The sequence below is a fragment of the Schistocerca cancellata genome, chromosome 1 (assembly GCF_023864275.1).
Source record: "Schistocerca cancellata isolate TAMUIC-IGC-003103 chromosome 1, iqSchCanc2.1, whole genome shotgun sequence".
Taxonomy (NCBI): Eukaryota; Metazoa; Arthropoda; class Insecta; order Orthoptera; family Acrididae; genus Schistocerca; species Schistocerca cancellata.
In genome coordinates this window covers 333002382-333021740 of record NC_064626.1, presented here as the reverse complement: position 1 = coordinate 333021740, position 19359 = coordinate 333002382, and the positions used below count along the sequence as shown (strand labels likewise).

The window sequence follows — 19359 nt, the reverse complement described above, 5'->3', positions numbered from 1 at the left end:
CTAATTAAAAATAAAATAAATCTCTATGTAATGTGTGAAATCAAGAAAACAAATAACTAATCTGTGTGGGCAACATTTGAAAGGGAAACTGAAACATTAATTAAAATGTATGAGGACTTTGTTATTTAAGAAAACAGCCAAATAGTAAATGATAGCAGTCAAGTAGCCAAGGTATAATCAGTTCTTTAAAGCAGCTCACAAGATTAGCATTGACATTTCAAGTGATAAAGCAGTTGATTATATGCAAGAAGCAGAAATAGTTTTCATTGCTGATGTTTCAAGTATTATATTCAGTTGTAATTGAGTAACTCAAATCAAAGAATGGGAAATCCAAGATGGAATGTAACAATATTGTGAGAAGAACAGTTGCCACTCACCATATAGCGGAGATGCTGAGTCACAGATAGGAAAAACATTGGCCTTGGTCAGCAATAGACAAACATACACACACAAATACACACAATCATGCATATGCAACTCTCACACACAACTGCAGTCTCAGGCAACTGAAATGACACTGCAGAGTGGCTTCAGTTGCCTGAGACTGCAGTCATATGTGTGAGTTGTGTTTGCATGAGTGTTTATGTGTGTGCATATCTGTGTCTATTGTTGATGAAGGCCAGTGCCCGAAAGCTTTAATTGTGAGAGTCTTTTTGTGGTGCCTCTCTGTGACTCAGCATCTCCGCTATATGGTGAATGGCAACTTTCCTAATTGGGTAACTGCAACACTTGAAAATGTAAATTGTATTTTCTTGAAAATAAATAACTGGCTGGTAGCAAATTGTGTGTCACTGAATTTAGATACGTGTGGGTAAATCAATAAATTAAACAGAATATTCTAAATTGTTATGTTTTTATATGGAAAGAATCTGAACTGGAAGTCAGATGTTACAGATCTTCCTAAAAGTGTAAGCTCTGCAACTTTTGCATTCAGTAGGTATCAGAGTTTTGGAGATGAAAATGTCAAAAATTCGAGTTACTTTCCCTATTTCATTCAATAATGTCTCATGGTATCATATTCTAAGGTAGCTCATCATCGAGGAGAAAAAGTTTATGTTGCAAAGAAGTAGGTAGTAAGGATAATACGTGGTGTCCACATCAGAACCTCTTGCAGGTAACTCTTCAAACATTCAGGCATCCTGACAACAATCTCACAGTTTATTTACTCTCCTATGAACTTTGTTGTCAACATTCAGTTACAATTTGAAAATATTTTTAAATATAATATGGTACTATAAGGAGAAATGATTCACACTATCCATCATTATAGTAATCCGTAAGGGGCAAGGGAGGGGGGTACTGAATTTTAATTCATCAGAGAATTTTCAAGTACTCCTGGAAATGATTGGTTGTAATTTTGCTAAACCACAGATTTAGAATCATCAAATTCAGGGAGAAACACTGTGGCTTTAGCAAATACTACACTAACTGGTTACTTAATTGTCAGGCCATTCTTGGGAAATCAATCATTTTCTTGTCGTAGTGACAATTTTAGTGCTGTTTTGTAGATATGGCGAATGTGAGCCTTATAAGAATATAATCGTAATAGAACCTCCAATATTTCTGTGTTGCTTCGTTGCACAGCTCTTATCAAGCTACAGAAACAGACAGTCTGAGCACCCAGCACAGTGTGAACATAAGTGAAACTCACCTGCCTGACATCCATCCCAATTCCCACAATGACACCCAATTCACATACTGCCCCCCCCCCCCCCCCATTACTTGCAATATTGTTTACTATTTGTCTCAGAGAAACAAGACCTATCAAGTCTAGCTGAGAATGCATCCAATTTTACAGGGCAGAGTAGTTGTATTAGACTCTAAAGAACATGCTGCAGCATAGGAGGGTATGTCTATATTATATCTATGAAACCAGATGCACTAGTCGACAAGAACTACCATTTTCTGGGCTATCAGAGAGGAAAAAGAATTATGAAATTACAAGATTGAAGAAATGTCCTATCCAGAGGTTGGTACCTACTCAAACTACAGGGGGCACAACACAGTGGAGCATCAAGTCATAGAGTTACAAATGAAGTCCAGTTGCCATAGTTACATAGTAATGGGTCAAACCAGAGAAATGAGGAAAATCTTGGATCAATCCTCTCATCACTTCTACTCACCAATTTGGTGGTTGTTGAAGAATGTTTTGTACAATCATCTTGTCAAATGCCATCCCTGATTCATGCATTATTTGAATAAATGTTCAAAACACATTCTTCAACTTTTATCATATGCTTCACCAAATCAACTTTTCTTACAAGGTGTGTTCCATAAGTAATGCGACCAAATTCATAAAAAGTCATTTATTGAATTCATTCACACAAATAACCAAAAATTTCAAAATAGCACCCTCTTGCATTGATACACTTCTGCAGGTGGTGTTTCCATGCCTAGAAGGCATCCTGGAATGCCTTTTCCGGAATGTCGTTTAGAGCTGATTTAACATGCACCTGGATGCTTTCAATCGTGTCCCGATGTTTTCCTTTCATGACAACTTTTAACCGAGGAAACAAAAAAAAAGTCAGTGGGAGCCAAGTCATGACTGCAGGGAGGCTGGGGAACCAATGGGGTCTTGTCCTGGCCAGGAAGTCGTTGACAATAAAGGCACTGTGACTTGGCACGTTGTCGTGGTGAACTTTCCACATGTCCTTGATGTCGTTTCAGCACTGTGAGACCCTCCTTTTCAGTCTTTTGAGCACTTCCAAGTAGAAAGCTGAGTTCACTGTAGTCCCAGTAGGTACAAATTCATGGTGGACAGTGCCTCTGATGTCAAAGAAGACAATGAGCATGGTTTTGATCCTGGACTTGCTCATGCATGCCTTCTTGGGATGAGGCGACGATGGGGTGTGCCACTCTGAACTCTGCCTTTTTGTCTCAGGGTCATACTCAAAAATCCACCATTTATCACCAGTGATAACTGAGTTTAAAAAATGAGGATCATTTTCACACATTTCCAACATTTCTTGGCACCGAAGCACTCGCATATGCTTGTTTTGTTGGTCAACACTTTTGGGACGAGTTTGGCACACACCTTTCTCATGTTCAAATCTTCAGTCACAATGCAGAAAACGGTTGTTTTTGACATGTTTAAAGTTTGTGCTATCAATAGAAGCCTCAGCTGTCTGTCAGAGTTCTAACAATCGTGCATACGCATCACATTTTTGTTGACTCGTGCGGTTGATGGCTGTCCATTGGGAGGTTAGTCAGTGATCTCCTCTCGGCCCTCCAGGAATGACTTGTGCCATCGGAAAACTTATGATTTAGACAAGCAATCAGACCCAAAGGCATGCTGAAGTAATGAAAATGTTTCGGTGGCAGACTTCCCAAGTTTAAAGCAAAATTTGATAGTGTACCATTGCTCTACAGAATGATCCATCGTACCGTGTTACTTAAACTCAAAACAGGGTTGACGGAAATGCACGTCCTGACTCCAGCAGCTCGCAGCCAAATGAGGTAAAGAGTGTTTTGAAGCTAACACCTGCCTCCACTTAGCCCAGCCAGTTACAACATGCTATGGTGTACCGTTGCACCAGAAAAAAATTGGTCGCATTACTTATGGAACGCACTCTGTATAATGGATAGTCTCATTCTTATATAGCAGTGACATTACTGGTGCTCAATTTGAAATCATATAAAGCCATATTTTCATCTTGCATCTGCCATCCCACATGATGGTCAGGTACCACGTTGTGCCTGAAACATCTTTCTTGAAAGTGTTACTAGAGATTATGGTCTTAATAGCTTCTTTTGTTTCAATAACCCAGAAATCATTAAGCCTCATTATGGTAGTAGTTTCATCAAATACATTTTTATGTGCATTTTGAGAGCTTATACAGCTATCATTGCTTTTCCTGGGCATGATACTTCAATCTGGTGTCATTCTATCATATGGAGATATGCCTAACATAATGTAGTTCAGGTTCGCATGGTATTTTGTAAATGCCACTGAGCTCCTAATGTTTCCAAAATACTGTGTGATTGTGGACAGTACTAAATTGGTTTGTCAGTGTTATAACCTTTAATTCACTAATAAATTGCATGGATATACAAACGTAGAAACAATAGTGGGTTTCATGCTACCAACTCCGTATCTGTCACTCAATTGCCGTGCCGTGACATGTGGCCGGCGCCGTTCATAGCCAGGTGGCGCTCCCGCGCTCAGCCGAGCTGTGGAGCGCCTCTATTGCCGTGTTTGTGTACTGACGTAGCGGCACTTTTAAATCTCGTGGCACTGTCACAACACTTTTCCCCCCTTGAAAAAAAAAAGACACTCACTTCCTTGAAGACACGGACAGTGCGGAGACATCCATGGCCTCTTGGGACACCCCGAGAAGATCCCGCAGAGAAACACGAGAATATGGTCGAAAATGTCCAGGACGGAAGCTTGTGCGTGGAACATGCCTCCTGGACGAGATGATGGGTGAAAACTCCGGAGCAGCATCCATAGGTGTCGTGGACCTGGGGGTGTGCTCCAGCGAGATGGGTCCCGGAGAAGGCGGCGTCGCGACTAGGGCCGGTTCCGGCGTACTCGGAAGCGGCAGCGACGTTGGCTGCAGCGACACGCACAGGAGATCGGCAGCAGCGACAGGACTGGCTTCTCGGGCTGGTGGAGCCGAAAGAAGGGGTAGTGGCACCGGCGTGGCCACCACTCGTGGGCGCATCTGGTCGTAATGACGAACAGCCATGCCATCGTCCGTACGTATTTCACAAAGCCGGCGGCCGCGAAGAGCCTTGACCACCCCTGGAATCCATTTAGGGCGAGATCCATACCCTCGTGCCCACACGTCCGTGCCCACCGAGTATTTTCCCACACTAGGGGACACAGTACTAACCCTGACAGGGTGAAGCAGGTGCAGTAGAGTGCGCGGTTGGCGGCCATGCAAGAGTTCAGCAGGGCTGCGATCACCCAGAGGCGTAAAGCGATAAGAACTCAGAAATTGCAACAGAGCGTCATCGGTAGAAAAATCAGTAAGGAATTTTTTCATCTGGCTTTTGAAAGTGTGGACAAGGCGCTCGACCTCCCCATTCGATTGGGGATGGAAGGGCGGTGCTGTAACATGATGAATCCTTTGTCCAGCACAAAAATCATGGAAGGCCTGCGAAGAGAACTGAGGGCCATTGTCTGTGACAATCATGGAGGGAAGATCTTCTAGCACTAAGATTTTGGACAAAGCCAACGTCGTCGCCGCAGTGGTGGGCGATGGACATCGAACCACAAACGGAAACTTCGAGAAGGCATCAATCAACAGTAGCCAATAAGTGCCGAGGAAGGGGCCAGCAAAGCCAGCGTGCACCCGTTCCTATGGCTGCGCCGGATCAGGCCACGGAGAGGGCATTGTACTGGGTGCAGCCAGTTGTTGAGCACACTGACCACATGCAGCGACCATGTGGGAGATGTCTGAATCGATACCGGACCAATAAACATGCCGGCGGGCCAGGGACTTAGTCCGAGAAATCCCCCAGTGACCTTCATGCAATAGTTTGTGAACATCTTTGCGAAGAGAAGCTGGCACCACGACCCGTGGAGATGTGCCATCCGTGGCCAGAAGAACAACACCCTCACGAACAGACAGACGAAGGCGGAAGGCATGGTAGTTGCGAAGGGGATCCGATGCCCGGCCCTTGGTCCTGTCCGGCCAACCCCGTTGAACAAAACCAATCACCTGACGCAGGACCGGGTCCCACGCAGTAGCCGACGTGACCTGCAAACCTGTAAGTGGAAAACCCTCGACCGCACGACGTTCTTCCTCATCAATGTGGAAACAGAGTAGTTCATCTCGATCGAAAACCGGGTCGGGGCCCATCGGCAAACGCGACAACGTGGCAGCGTTGGTGCGCTGGGCCGTGGGGCAATAGTGAATCTTATAGTGAAAACGAGACAAGTATAAGGCCCAACGTTGCAGGCGGTGAGCCGCCTTATCCGGAAGCGACGCCGAAGGGCTGAACAGAGAGACCAGCGGCTTGTGGTCGGTGATGAGGTGAAACTTAGAACCATACAAAGAAACGCTGAACTTTTTTAGAGCATAAATGATAGCGAGCGCCTCCTTTTCGATTTGAGAGTAACGCCGTTGGGCATCGTTGAGGGTCTGTGAAGCATAGGCGATGGGTCGTTCCGACCCATCCTCATACCGATGGGCGAGAACAGCCCCTAGGCCATACTGTGACACGTCAGTCGCCAGAACCAAGTGCTGACCCGGACGGAAGGTGGCAAGACAAGGCGCCGACAGCAAATGAGCCTTCAGGCGAACAAAAGCCTGCTCACACTCATCGGACCAACAGAAAGGAACGTTTTTGCATAACAGCTGATGCAGAGGATGAGCCACCGCTGCCGCGGATGGAATGAATTTGTGATAATAAGCAATCTTGCCTAGAAACGCCTGAAGTTCTTTGACCGTAGACGGCCAGGGGAGAGCGCGATGGCCGCAACGTGCTGATGTAGAGGACGTATACCTTCACGGGACAAGTGGAAACCAAGATACACAATGGAGGGTTGGAAGATTGCACTTCAACCCAGCCAAATGCAGAACCCGAAATAATGAATGCAAATTGCGAAGGTGCTCCTCAGTGGAGGCCCCCGTGACAACAATGTCATCCAGGTAGTTGATGCAGCCAGGAACGGAAGCCGTGAGCTGTTCCAAAAACCACTGAAAAATGGCCGGCGCGCTAGTGACACCAAATGGTAACTGCTGGTACTGATACAACCCACAAGGAGTGTTGATGACGAGAAATTCCTTGGAAGACGCATCCAACGGCAACTGATGGTACACCTCCGATAAGTCAAGTTTGGAAAAGAACTGGCCCTCAGCGAGCTTGGTAAATAACTCCTCAGGATGGGGAAGAGGATAAGTGTCAATGAGGCTCTGAGCGTTGACAGTGGCTTTAAAATCGCCACACAATTGCAGACTCCCGTTGGGTTTAGAAACCACCACAATTGGCAATGCCCATTCACTGGAGGTAACAGGAAGGAGAATCCCTGAAGCTGTTAACCTGTCTATCTCAGCCTTGACAGGTGCACGCAACGCCATCGGAATAGGGCGTGCCCAGAAAAACTTAGGGCGAGCTGTAGGTTTAAGAGTAATGTGGGCTTCAAAATCCTTGGCACGACCCAGACCAGCAGAGAACATGGACGAGAATTCAGAACACAATCCACCCAGCTGTGGATACGGAATATCCTCAGATATGAGGTGCACATCATCATCAATGGAGAACCCAAACAACTGGAAAACATCATAACCGAACAGATTTTCAGTGCCCACATGATCCACCACATAAAACATGAGGGGTCGAACAACAGACTTGTAAGCAGTGGAAGCATCAAACTGGCCAACGATAGGAATTTTCTGTTTATTATAAGTTCTCAGATTTCGCTTAACTGGAGACAAGGGAGGGGAGCCCAACTCCAAATACGTGCGAGAATTAATGAGAGTTACTGCAGAGCCAGTGTCCACTTGCATGCAAATGTCTTTATCCAGAACACGAACAGTAACAAACAACTTATTTGTTTGAGAAAGCACACAGTTAACATCCATGTCCGATGCCTCGCCCTCGTCGACAGGAACGTGAGGGGACTGACACACAGAAGCAATGTGGCCTTTTTTCCTACATGAATTACACGTGGCCCAACGTTTTGGACACGCGGCCCTGTCATGCTGTACGAAACAACATGGACAAGAAGGAAGGGTGGAACGAACCTGTTTCTGTGGTTGCTGTTTTCGCTGCGAGCGTTGCGGCCCAACGCGACATTGTTTACGCGAGTGAACCGCCGCCACATCATCGTTCTCCTGGGAAACAGGCAAATAGTCCGTGTCAAAAGTTGACTGTACAGCGCCCACATCACACCACGCGTCTATTTGCGCGCCAGCAGCGTGAGACACTTCAAAGGATTGAGCGATGCTTAGAACTTCCAACAACGACGGGTTTGGCAGTTGTAGGGCACGTTTCCAAACTTCTTTATCAGGAGCAAGCCGTAGAATAGCATCCCTAACCATTGAATCAGCATAAGACTCATGATGAGTGTCCGTGACAAACTGACATTTCCTACTCAGACCGTGTAGTTCCGCCGTCCAAGCCCGGTAAGATTGATGGGGCTGTTTACGACACCGGTAGAACGCCACACGGGCGGCAATGACGTGGGTGTTTTTCCGGTAATAGTTAGACAATAAGTCACACATTTCTTGGAAGGACAGAGAGGCAGGTTCCCGCAGAGGTGCTAACTGAGATAGCAGCTGATAGATCCGTGGGGAAATCCAAGATAGAAATAACGACTTACACATCGGAGCGTCGACAATGCCGAAAGCCAAGAAGTGTTGCCGCAAATGCTTCTCATAATCCTCCCAGTCTTCAGCGGCCTCGTCGTAAGGAGGGAACGGAGGCGGAGAAGAGGACGACAGACGATCAGTAAGCGACGTCGACAACGCCTGAATAGCAGCCGTCAGCTGTGTTTGTTGTTCAATGAGTGCTTGCATAAGCTGTTCCATGTCTGCCCAGACATGAACACGCAATACTCCAATGCTGGAAAAAAAATATCCGACCTCGTCGCCAAAAAGTGTTATAACCTTTAATTCACTAATAAATTGCGTGGATATACAAACGTAGAAACAATAGTGGGTTTCATGCTACCAACTCTGTATCTGTCACTCAACTGCCATGCCGTGACATGCGGCCGGCGCCGTTCATAGCCAGGTGGCGCTCCCGCGCTCAGCCGAGCTGCGGAGCACCTGTATCGCCGTGTTTGTGTACTGACATAGCGGCACTTTTAAATCTCATGGCACTGTCACAACAGTCAGACCTTCAGCATGACAGAACAGTGTTGGATAATAGAACCTGAGGAGAGATTGTGACTACACTTTCTATAGAAATTGGCACTGTTTGAACATGCTTTGGGAAGTTATAATCAATGATAAAAGTAGTCTTGAAATGGAGATAAAAAGGTTGCGAGAAGGACTGACAGCCTGGACTGCCGGTATGTAGAAAAATCAATAAATATGAGCTCTCAATAGATTTGTAATGTAAACATTAATAAGATATTGGGAAAGCCTGGGTTGAACACAAACAACTGAATCAGTAAAGAGAACTTTACACTATTTAATTGAGAGTTTCAGGAGCAGATGGGCATGTAAGTGAAAATGTGAAACAGAACTCAGCTTAGAAATCTGTATTTATCTCAAGGATAAAAGATCATTTTCAGGTAGATGCTGTTTAAGAAGTCATTAAACATGTGTAAATTGTATTCTCTGCATGGGAAATGTGTAAGGGACACAGCTGAATCTACAGAGCACAAAGTTGCATTTTAACGCTTCCTAACGTTTGTTCTTCATTACATTGCATGAAGATCCCCACTGTTACTAGAGACAAAAAGGGTCCCATTATAATGCCTACAGTTTCTTTCTAAAATTTCTCTTTCCATTTCAACTAGCTCGAGTTTGCAGGTTTATAATCATGAATGTGAAAATTTCTGTTTACAAATGAAATCTTCCACTGCCATACAGAAGGATGATACCTCTTGTGAGAAGACTAGGTCTCCTTCACTTTTCATCCATGTTAGTACACATTATCTGTCAAGAAATGTCAAGTGACAAGTTATTTACCCTGAAAAAATGAAATGAAAAGCACTTGTCTCCTGAGGAAACTGTCTCAAGCTTCCTTTGGTTTTGAGATACTGTATTCTTTCATGCCACTGAGATTGCCTGGGACTCTAGAGATGATGCATGGATCTTGCTCAGAAACAGTTCATAATTAGGATGGGATACAGAATTAAATGTTCACTCTGCAGCAGAGTGTGCACTGATATGACATTTCCTCACAGATTAAAACTGTGTGCCAAACTGAGGCTCAAACTCAGTTTCTTTGCCTTTCGTGGGCGAATGCTCTACTGAATGAGCTACCCAAGCACAACTGATGACCCATCCACACACTCCTTGTGAGTCCTGATTGGGTAGCCTTTGGAAGACAGAGTTTCCGAGTTTGAGTCTCGGTCCAGCATACAGTTTTAATCTGCCAGGAAGTTTCAGTATGGGATATGTTGCAAGCTGCCACATGGTCCACAAAAATTGTTGTTTTGTGTAAATTGATTCTATGGAACTCTAGGAATTGTAGGTAATAATAGGCAGGATAACAAATCCTGCATTTGTCACAGTATTTTAGGGTGTCAACTCCTACTATTATGTTGTCTTCTCCAGCAGTTAGTTGCTGCATGGCACCAAAGTCTTGAATTAAACACATTCATTCTCTATAACTGAAGTGTCACACAAGTGTGACATCAAGCCCAATATTTATACCAGATGACTGTAAATCTAGGTACCAGGTGTCTCAAATACTATTTGTTGAGTACAGTTCCAGTGTACTGCACACAATTACACATACTAGTAACAGAGTATGATTTCCTTCACTGGAATGTGATCTAAAGTTGTTAACAAAATGTTTGAAAAATTTATTAGTGTTGTAATGAATGGTTTGGTATTCATGAAGTTATGGAGACAACAATACTGAACTCACCTGTCTAGATGTACTTAACTGTCATATGTGTATTACACAATAAAAATGTTATAACAGTAAGAAACTTATTTTCTGATTATACTTTTTTTATTTGTAGAGAGTGAAATTGGACTGTCAAAAAATCATTGATGCAAAGAAAGAAATTATATGGTAAACTTACTGTCTTCAGGTGTGTTGTCATATGGATAATTTGCCACAAGAGCTCCAGCATGGAGGGAAGCAGATAACACAAATGGTATACGTTCCAGCCAGTTAATAATAGCTGTAGTCTCTGGTTGTCTTGGATGTGTGTTTTTACGGAATGCATCTGGGAAATTTCTGTTGAGGTCTACATCTTTCTTGTTGGTCCTGTTTTAATAAGAATTGAAGCTATATCAGAACTTTTCCTCCTTGAAATATATGGGCATTGATTGTAATAATGATATCCGGAAGTGTAATATCAGTGTTAACTGACAAAATCAGTAAACTGCAAACTGAAACTCTCAACTGTAAGTAACAGTTGCACATCATATTACCCTGATGCTGTTAAAATTATAAGAACAATGAATACAATAAATACTATTGAAACTGATGAAAAGCTCTCAGGTTTCCAGTTGGGCATCAGTATTAAAATATGACAACATTTTAATGAGTATGTAACAGACTGACATTTGGGAGGACAACAGTTCAACCATGTGTCCAGTCATCCTGATTTAGGTTTTGCGTGATTTACCTATATTGCTTAAGGCTAATGTCAGGATGGTTCCTTCTAAAGCACATGGCCGCTTTCCTTGTCCATCCCTCCCTAGTCTGAGTTTATGCTGTCTCTAACAATGTTGTTGTTGATAGAATGCTAAACACTAATCTGCTCCTCCTTTTCCATGAGTAAGGTAGGACTATACTAGTTTTGTTGTCATACCACCACTGACATTAATTCTTCTTATCCCATTTTGTTAAGAGCACTTGTGTGACAGCTACACAAAACAGCTAATTTCTTAGTCTTGTCTTTTTTTTATTAAAGTTTGCTACACACAGGATAGATTTAAACCACTGATGACAACAGTATATTTGCTTATTACAGAAATGTTTCATTTAAAAGAATGTTCATGTTTATTGTTCATACAAAGTGTGTGAAGTTCAAATTTTCAGTGAGAAAAAAGCTATTTATTGCTGAAGTAGCATAGCTCATTTCAAAACCTTCATTCTCCTCTTTTCAACAAGTTTTTTACTTTTTTCCAAAAGCTTTATGTTTCAAAAGTTACTCATACTAAAAATTTTAGTAATCTAAAAAATTCTAATTATAAGTAGTGCTTATTTCCAAAATTCAGTACCCTATTTTCAAAGATTTGATTCCAAAAATGGCTGCTTTAGTTACAGCATCTTGTTAGTTAATTAATTATTCAGTTTGGAAAATATCACTTTCTTGAAACTAACACTGTGTAAACAGAAATTATACTCATAAAGTAGTAACTATTAATTTGCCGTTTTTCTAGTTATGCAGCTTGTAATTAGTCATGCTTCTTTGCTTATTGTGTCCTTGATTTTGCTATTTTTTATGTTAATCTTCAAAATAAGTAAATCAATTTATTACTTTAATCATACTCCCATCTATAAATATGTGTGATGTACAGAGCCACCGTTAGTTCGTGTCCTACTATAAAAATGAACAGTCTGAGCCAAGCAGTAAACTAGACACAAACTATGTTGCCTGATGTTATTTTCAGTATTTTTTAATCAATCAGTGCCAGACTGTGTAAAAATGTGAATCCTCTCACCCCGTAAGTGTAGTGAACAACAGCCACAATATTTCAGCAATCAGATATGCTGTTGAACTGTCCTCCCAGGGGCATACATCAACATGTCTCCCATCCTACAAGCCATTCCCTATGTATTCTACACCTGAAGGAGCATGTTGGTGGGCAAGAAGGTGACTGCATCAGAGCCTGCGGCCAGTATTGCCTGGAAGGGTGCACTTTTTGTTGTAGTATGTGTGTTGTTACTCTGTCCATGCAGGCTGCCAGAATGTTGTACTTGCTGAGTGCCTTCTTAATTAAACCAATTGCTGGTCCCCAAGCCTTACTGGGATTCTAGCTGCAGTCACAGTTGATGAGATTGTCCCTGGCATGTATTTTGATGGCCTCTCTAATGATACTGCCTCAGGATTTGGAAGTTGATACTAAAATCCTGAAATGTTCATATGACAGTGCATGAGTCTTGGACAAATAGTGCTCTATGACCATCAGATTGTAGAGATACAATAGTTGGGTGTGCCACTGAAGTTCACAGAATCAGTCTTTGATGATGCACACTATTTTCTTGGTACAAGTCTTGCCACACTGGCTTGGAGTCTGATATACACCAGCCTTCCACAGAGATCATCTTTGATGCTCCCCAATAATGCCTGTGTTTAATGGGTAGGTAAAAGACTTCTTACTTGGTGCTTTTTCAGTGTGCACCCAATTTTTCCAACAGCATGCTAGTGTATAGTGAAGAGGCAGTAGCTACCTCTTTCTCTGTGACCTCGTCCATCTCCACAGGTTGCATTGTAGTGGAAGGGCACAGAAGCCACTCCAGGTAATCACTTTTTAGCATACAGTTCTGAGGTCTTCAAGTTCTCATAAACACTTTCTGCATCTGAGATGGTGCACACTCTGTGTACAGGGTGTACATAAAGTCTGGGAATACTTTCAATTATTTATTGCACAAGAACTAAACACTGTACAGATGTCATACAAATTGCGTTTTGAAGAGAAACTCTGAAAGTTTTTTTATACAAACATTCAATATGTGAACCATGAGTGACCTGGCAGATGTCAATGCAGTAATCGAGTTCTTGCCATATGTGTTCCAGAGTGGCATCATCAACTGTGGCAGTCGCTTCCCATATTCTCTCCAGGAACTCTGTTACATCATTTGGTAGATGTGATACATACACAAGATTTTTAATGTGTCCCCACAGAAAAAGTCACATGGAGTGAGGTCTAGTGATCGGGCAGGCCATTTCTTGAAACAGCTGTCCCCTTCTGTAGCACAGCCAATCCATCGATGCAGCAGCTCCATTTTCAGGTACCCATGAACTTCACGATGATAATGGGGTGGAGCCCCATCCTGCTGAAAGATAAATGGAGAGTCTGATTGCATTTGAGGCATCAGCCATTGCTGCAACATGTCCAAGTAGGAACATCCAGAGACAGTGCTCTTGGCAAAGAATAATGGCCCATACAGTTTTTGATGTGACAAGGCACAAAAAACATTTACCTTTGAGGAATCACGCTCAAATTCAATGAATTCGTGTGGATGCTTTGCACCCCAGATTCAACATTTATGCCTGTTCACTTTCCCATTAGTGTGAAAAGTGGCTTTGTCACTAAAAATTAAGTGATCAATAATGCCATCCCCATCCTCTTTCAATTGTTGCAACTGTGAACAAAACTCAAAATGCTTGTCTTTGCCGTCATCATTGAGCTTTTTCCCTAGTTCCAATTTGAATGGTTTCATAGATAGCTTCTGTTGCAAGACATTCCACACTGTCATTGGAGCCATTTTGAGTTCATGGGATGCATGATGCTCTAATTTCTTTGGACTCTTCATGAATGTCTCTTGTGCGTGCTCCACATTCACATCACTCACACTGGGACATCTGCTTCTCTCTGCCGAGCACAAGCAACCCATCGTAACAAATTTTTTGTGCCAGTTGTAAATGGCCTTCCCTGTTGGTGGCTTCTTACCGTACTTGGTTCTAAACATCCATTGAACAGCTGTAGCACACTTGTTTTTGTCAAACTCCAACACACAGAAAGATCACTCTGCACCTGAACTCATCGCGTTTGTGACTAGCACTGACTATTGGCAAATTACTAAACTATGCTGTGGTGGTATACATGAAAGATACTTTCATGGTTTCACTTCAATATTACATATGTATGATATCTGTACAATGTTTGGTTCTTGTGCAATAAATAATTGAAAGTGTTCCCTGAGTTTATGTACACCCTGTACTAGTGTTTTCAGCACTCTGTTCCTCTGTGCAGTGTGGTGGCATCTGTATGATGCAAGAGCAGGTCAATGTGCATTTTCTTCCAATACACACTGTGACCCAGGGTGCCTCCAGCTATTCTCTCAACCGTGACATCAAGGAATGGTAAATTTCCATAGAAGGGTACTCAGAAAAACACTGAGTAAGAACTGCTTTTAATCACCCAACAAAACATAGAGGTTACTGGAGTTGTTAAAGATACCTTGGTTTGTAAAAGGCTACAGTGTGACAGATTCCTTGCCAATGTGGCGAGACATATATTGGACAAATAGTGCACTCCATCAAAGATGCCAAGAACATCAGTGTCACACTGAACTAGTGTATTGCAAATGTTGGCAGTCTCAGCATACTGTTTGTCTGAAACTCATAAAAAAGATTATTAACCTACCAGGATTTTAGGACACACTTCCAGATACTGTGACACTGCCATTAGAAATGTCATTGAAATACCCACTAGAAGCAGCCTTATCAATAGCAACTGCAGATGCAATCACAGCAAGGCCTGCTTGGGAACCAGCATTAGATCTAATGAAGAAGATAATCAGCAAACACAAAATTCTAGTGGCCAGGACAGATGGAGTAACTACACCCACACTACTGCAACTGATACACCCTGCTGTGCATCACCAGCCACAGGAGCTGCCACTGTTAACCTCCTTGGCCATACACTTTCAGGTTCAAACTCTCTATGAAATGGCTTGTGGGAGGAGAGGTATTTAATTTGAGTGTGTGCCCTCAGGAGATCAATTTACCAATGCACTGCTGATGGTGACATGCCTGAACACCAAAATATTGTGCCTATTTGATACTAGGAAATGGCAGTACTCCACATACAGTTCAATCAACAAATACACAGCAATAAATATATGTCAATATGGGAGTTAAAATATGAACTGTACAGCTGAATAAACTTCATGTTATTTCAGAAAAAAGAATCTGAGCTTTTCATGATATTTGTTGTTGAGGCATATATTGTCACAATGTACTAAATTTCATGATATGTGTGCCAACAGTTAACATAAGTTCTGTTTCATCATCATGACTGACAACAACATTTTCAGGTGATCCAGTTCATAATTATTCAATGGCTAAAGAGCTGAATATGTTTAGAAATTGCAGAAGTACTTGAGTATTGTATTATTCAACAAAACAGTCATGATTAGCATATTATTTCCATGATTGTTAGATTTCATTGAAATTAGATTAGAAGTAGGGCCCTTACAATAAAAGTTGCATGCAGACCAGTAGCATTTTTGAGAGGCAGGGAGATAATGCTAATTTCAAACTGTCACCAGAAACACAAGAGCAATTGATTCTAGTAGCTTGTGGAAATTGATTTATATAGCATGTTTAAATGTAGAAGACATTTGATGGTTTCTGTAATTGAAGTATGAAAGCCACTATCAACAGTAACCATTTTTCGGTAACAAAGCAGTTATACATGATTCATAATGGATTTGATGGTAGAGGGTGGTTTAATTTTTGATCTAATGTAGCAAGCCTCAATGGATCGAAAATGACCACAGGGGAGAAGCTATTCTGGATGGATTTCAGAAATGGTAGCTAAGACTTATACTACTGCATACCATGTAAATTTATTGAAATATAATTGATATTTTTTATACCTCATGGATTGTTAAAAAGTTTTAAAAAAATAAGTCACTTATAACACAAAATAGACAACTCAGAACTATGTGGGAAGTCCTGGAGAAGCTACTCTTAAACATAATATTGTGCAGATCCCTTGAACAAAAAAACTGTGCCCAGTAACTCTACATCAATGTCTACATGAAAGGTAACAGAAATGACCACAAAACTATCATCTAACCTCATCAGTGTCCATCTGTTGTAAAATCTTTATTAGGTATTCTGAGCGCAAACATACTTAGATATCTCAAACTGAATGATCTTCACACAAACTAGAATGGACACCATAAACGTTAGTCATGCTTTTCTCACATGAGCTCCTAAAATCCATGAATCAGTCCAACCAGATACATGTAGTATTTATTGACTTCCAAAATGCATTTGACCAAGCATAAGTAACTTATGCAGAAGGTTGAAATTAACAGTACAGATAGTCTACAAAAACCAGCAGAGTCCTCTAACTGGGGAGTTATCAAGAGTGTTGTCCCACAGGGTACAGTCTTGGGTCCCTATTGTCCTTAATATATATTAACGACGTGCCACTTTGTATTCATGAAGATGCAAAGTTAGTTCTTTTTGCTGATCATACAAGTATACTAATCACACCCAAGAAGCAAGAATCAGCTGAGGAAATTGCAAATAATGTCTTTCAGAAAATTACTAAGTGGTTCTCTACAAATGTACTCTCACTAAATTTTTAAAAATCACGGTTTATACAATTCTGTACAGTAAATGGCATAAGACCATTGATAAATATAGACTATGAATGGAGGTCTGTTGCTAAGGCAGAATACTCCCAATTTCTGGGTGTGTGCATTGATGAGAAACTGAATTGGAAGAAACACATTGATGATCTGCTGAAATGGTTAGATTCAGCTACTTATGCTATTAGGGTTATTGCAAATTTTGGTGATAAACATATCAGTAAATTAGCCTACTTTGCCTATTTTCATTCACTGCTTTTATATGGCATCATATTTTTGGGCAATTCGTCATTAAGAAAGAAAGTATTCATTGCACAAAAGCGTGTAATCAGAATGATACCTGGAACCCATCCAAGATCACCTTGCAGACATTTATTTAAGGAACCTGGGATATTCACAGTACCTTCACAATACATATATTCACTTATGAAATTTGTCATTAATAACCCATCCCAATTCAAAAATAGCAGCAAAGTGCATAGCTACAACTCTAGAAGAAAGGATGGTATTCACTATTCTGGATTAAATCTCACTTTGGCACAGAAAGGGGTGAATTATGCTGACACAAAAATCTTTAGTCATTTGCCAAATAGTATTAAAAGCCTGACAGATAGCCAACCAACATTTAAAAGCAAATTAAAAGAATTTCTGAATGACACCTCCTTCTACTCAATAGACGAATTCTTAGATATGATGCAGTAACTGTAAAAAATTAATTAATAAATTAATTAATTATTTTGTGTCAAGAAAACTTATGTTAAAGTGACACATTTCGCATAATTTTGAAATGTCATATTCATGATCTATGGAACAAGGATTAATGTATGTAATGTATGTATGTATGTATGTAAGCACCATAGCAATGCTCATTAACAAAAGTAGGACTATATGAGTTTTCAAACAAAATTTGTGAATGGTTTTACAATTTCTTCATAGTGATGACACAGTTTTTTTGTTTTAGATGGAGACTTGTCAACAGATTTACCGGTGTGACACAGATAATTGTGTTGGGACCCAATTGTTCATGATGTATATTATGGTAATCTCAGTCTTTTTGCTGATGATGCAGTTTTATATAATGTTGTATTGCCTGAGAAAAGCTACAAAAATATTCAGCTGGAACTTGATAAGATTTTCAAGTGGTGTAAAAACAGGCAAATTTCTTTTAAATGTCAGAAATGTAAAATTTTGCCCTTAACAAAATATTGTATTGTATGACTATAAGGTCAATGCTACTTGCAATCAGTCAAATAATACAGACACCTGAGTGTAATGATTTGTGGGGATATGAAATGGATTGCTCAGATAGGTTGAATTATAGGTAAAGAGCATGTATCAGACTTCGGTCCATTGGCATGGCATTAGGGAAATGTAGTCAGTCTACAAAGATGAATGTTTACTAAAGATTTATTGGTCCCATGTTAGAAGATTGATCAAGTTCATGGGACCCATACCAAATAGGACTGAGGATATTGAACATACAATATTTTAGGAGTATAAGTGCAGATAATGTGATTATTGATACCTCTATTGTACCTGCTATAGTGCATTAGTTGCATTTTCTCTGCATCTAACACTCTTCCTGCAAACACATCACTTAATTTACACTGAGATGAAAAAGTCATGGGATACTTCCCAATATCATGTCAGATTTCCTTCTGCCCAGCATACTGCAGTAACTTGATGTAGCATGGACTCAACATGTTGTTGGAAGACTCCTGTAGAAATATTGAGCCATGCTGCCTCTGTAGCCATCGGTAATTTTGTGAAAATGTTGCCGGTGCACAATTTTGTGCATGAACTTACCTCTCGATTATGTCTCATAAATGTTTGATGGGATTCATGTCAGGCAATGTGGGTGATCAAATCATTCACTTGAACTGTCCAGAATGTTCTTCAAACCAGTTGTGAACAACTGCAGCCAGTGACTTGGAGCATTGTCATCCACAAAAATGCAATTATTGTTTGGCTGCAAACCAGCTTGCACAGTACCTTGTTGATAACATAGGTCCATGGCTTCATGGAGTCTGTGCCATACTTGAACACTACCCTCAGCTCTTACCAACTGGACTTGGGATTAATCTGATCAGACAATGGTTTTCCAGTCATCTAGGGTGCAACCAATATGGTCATGAGCGCAGGAGAGGTGTTGCAGTCAACGTTGTGCTTTTAGCAAAGACACTCATGTCAGTTGTCTGATGCAATAGCCCATTAACACCATATTTCACCACAATATCCTAACACATACATTTGTCATGCATCCCACATTGATTTCTGTGGTTATTTCATGCAATGTTGCTGTCATCTATATACAGGGTGATCAAAAAGTCAGTATAAATTTGAAAACTTAATAAACCACAGAATAATTAGATAGATAGGTAAAAATTGACACACATGCTTGGAATGACATGAGATTTTATTAGAACAAAGAAAAAAACCAAAGTTCACAAAATATCCGACAGATGGTGCTGGACAGCAAAACTGCTACCGTGATGG

At 41.2% G+C, this 19359-nt stretch overlaps 1 protein-coding gene across 2 annotated transcripts in view; it reads right to left on the bottom strand.

The window, feature by feature from the left end:
- LOC126173353 (carboxypeptidase D-like) overlaps positions 1 to 19359 on the bottom strand; it is a 151310-nt gene that overhangs the window by 21624 nt on the left and 110327 nt on the right. For both annotated transcript variants that reach the window (XM_049920950.1, XM_049920951.1), the window contains exon 5: positions 10658 to 10845. In XM_049920950.1, the coding sequence (XP_049776907.1) occupies positions 10658 to 10845 (188 nt within the window). The remainder of the gene's footprint in view (positions 1 to 10657; positions 10846 to 19359) is intronic.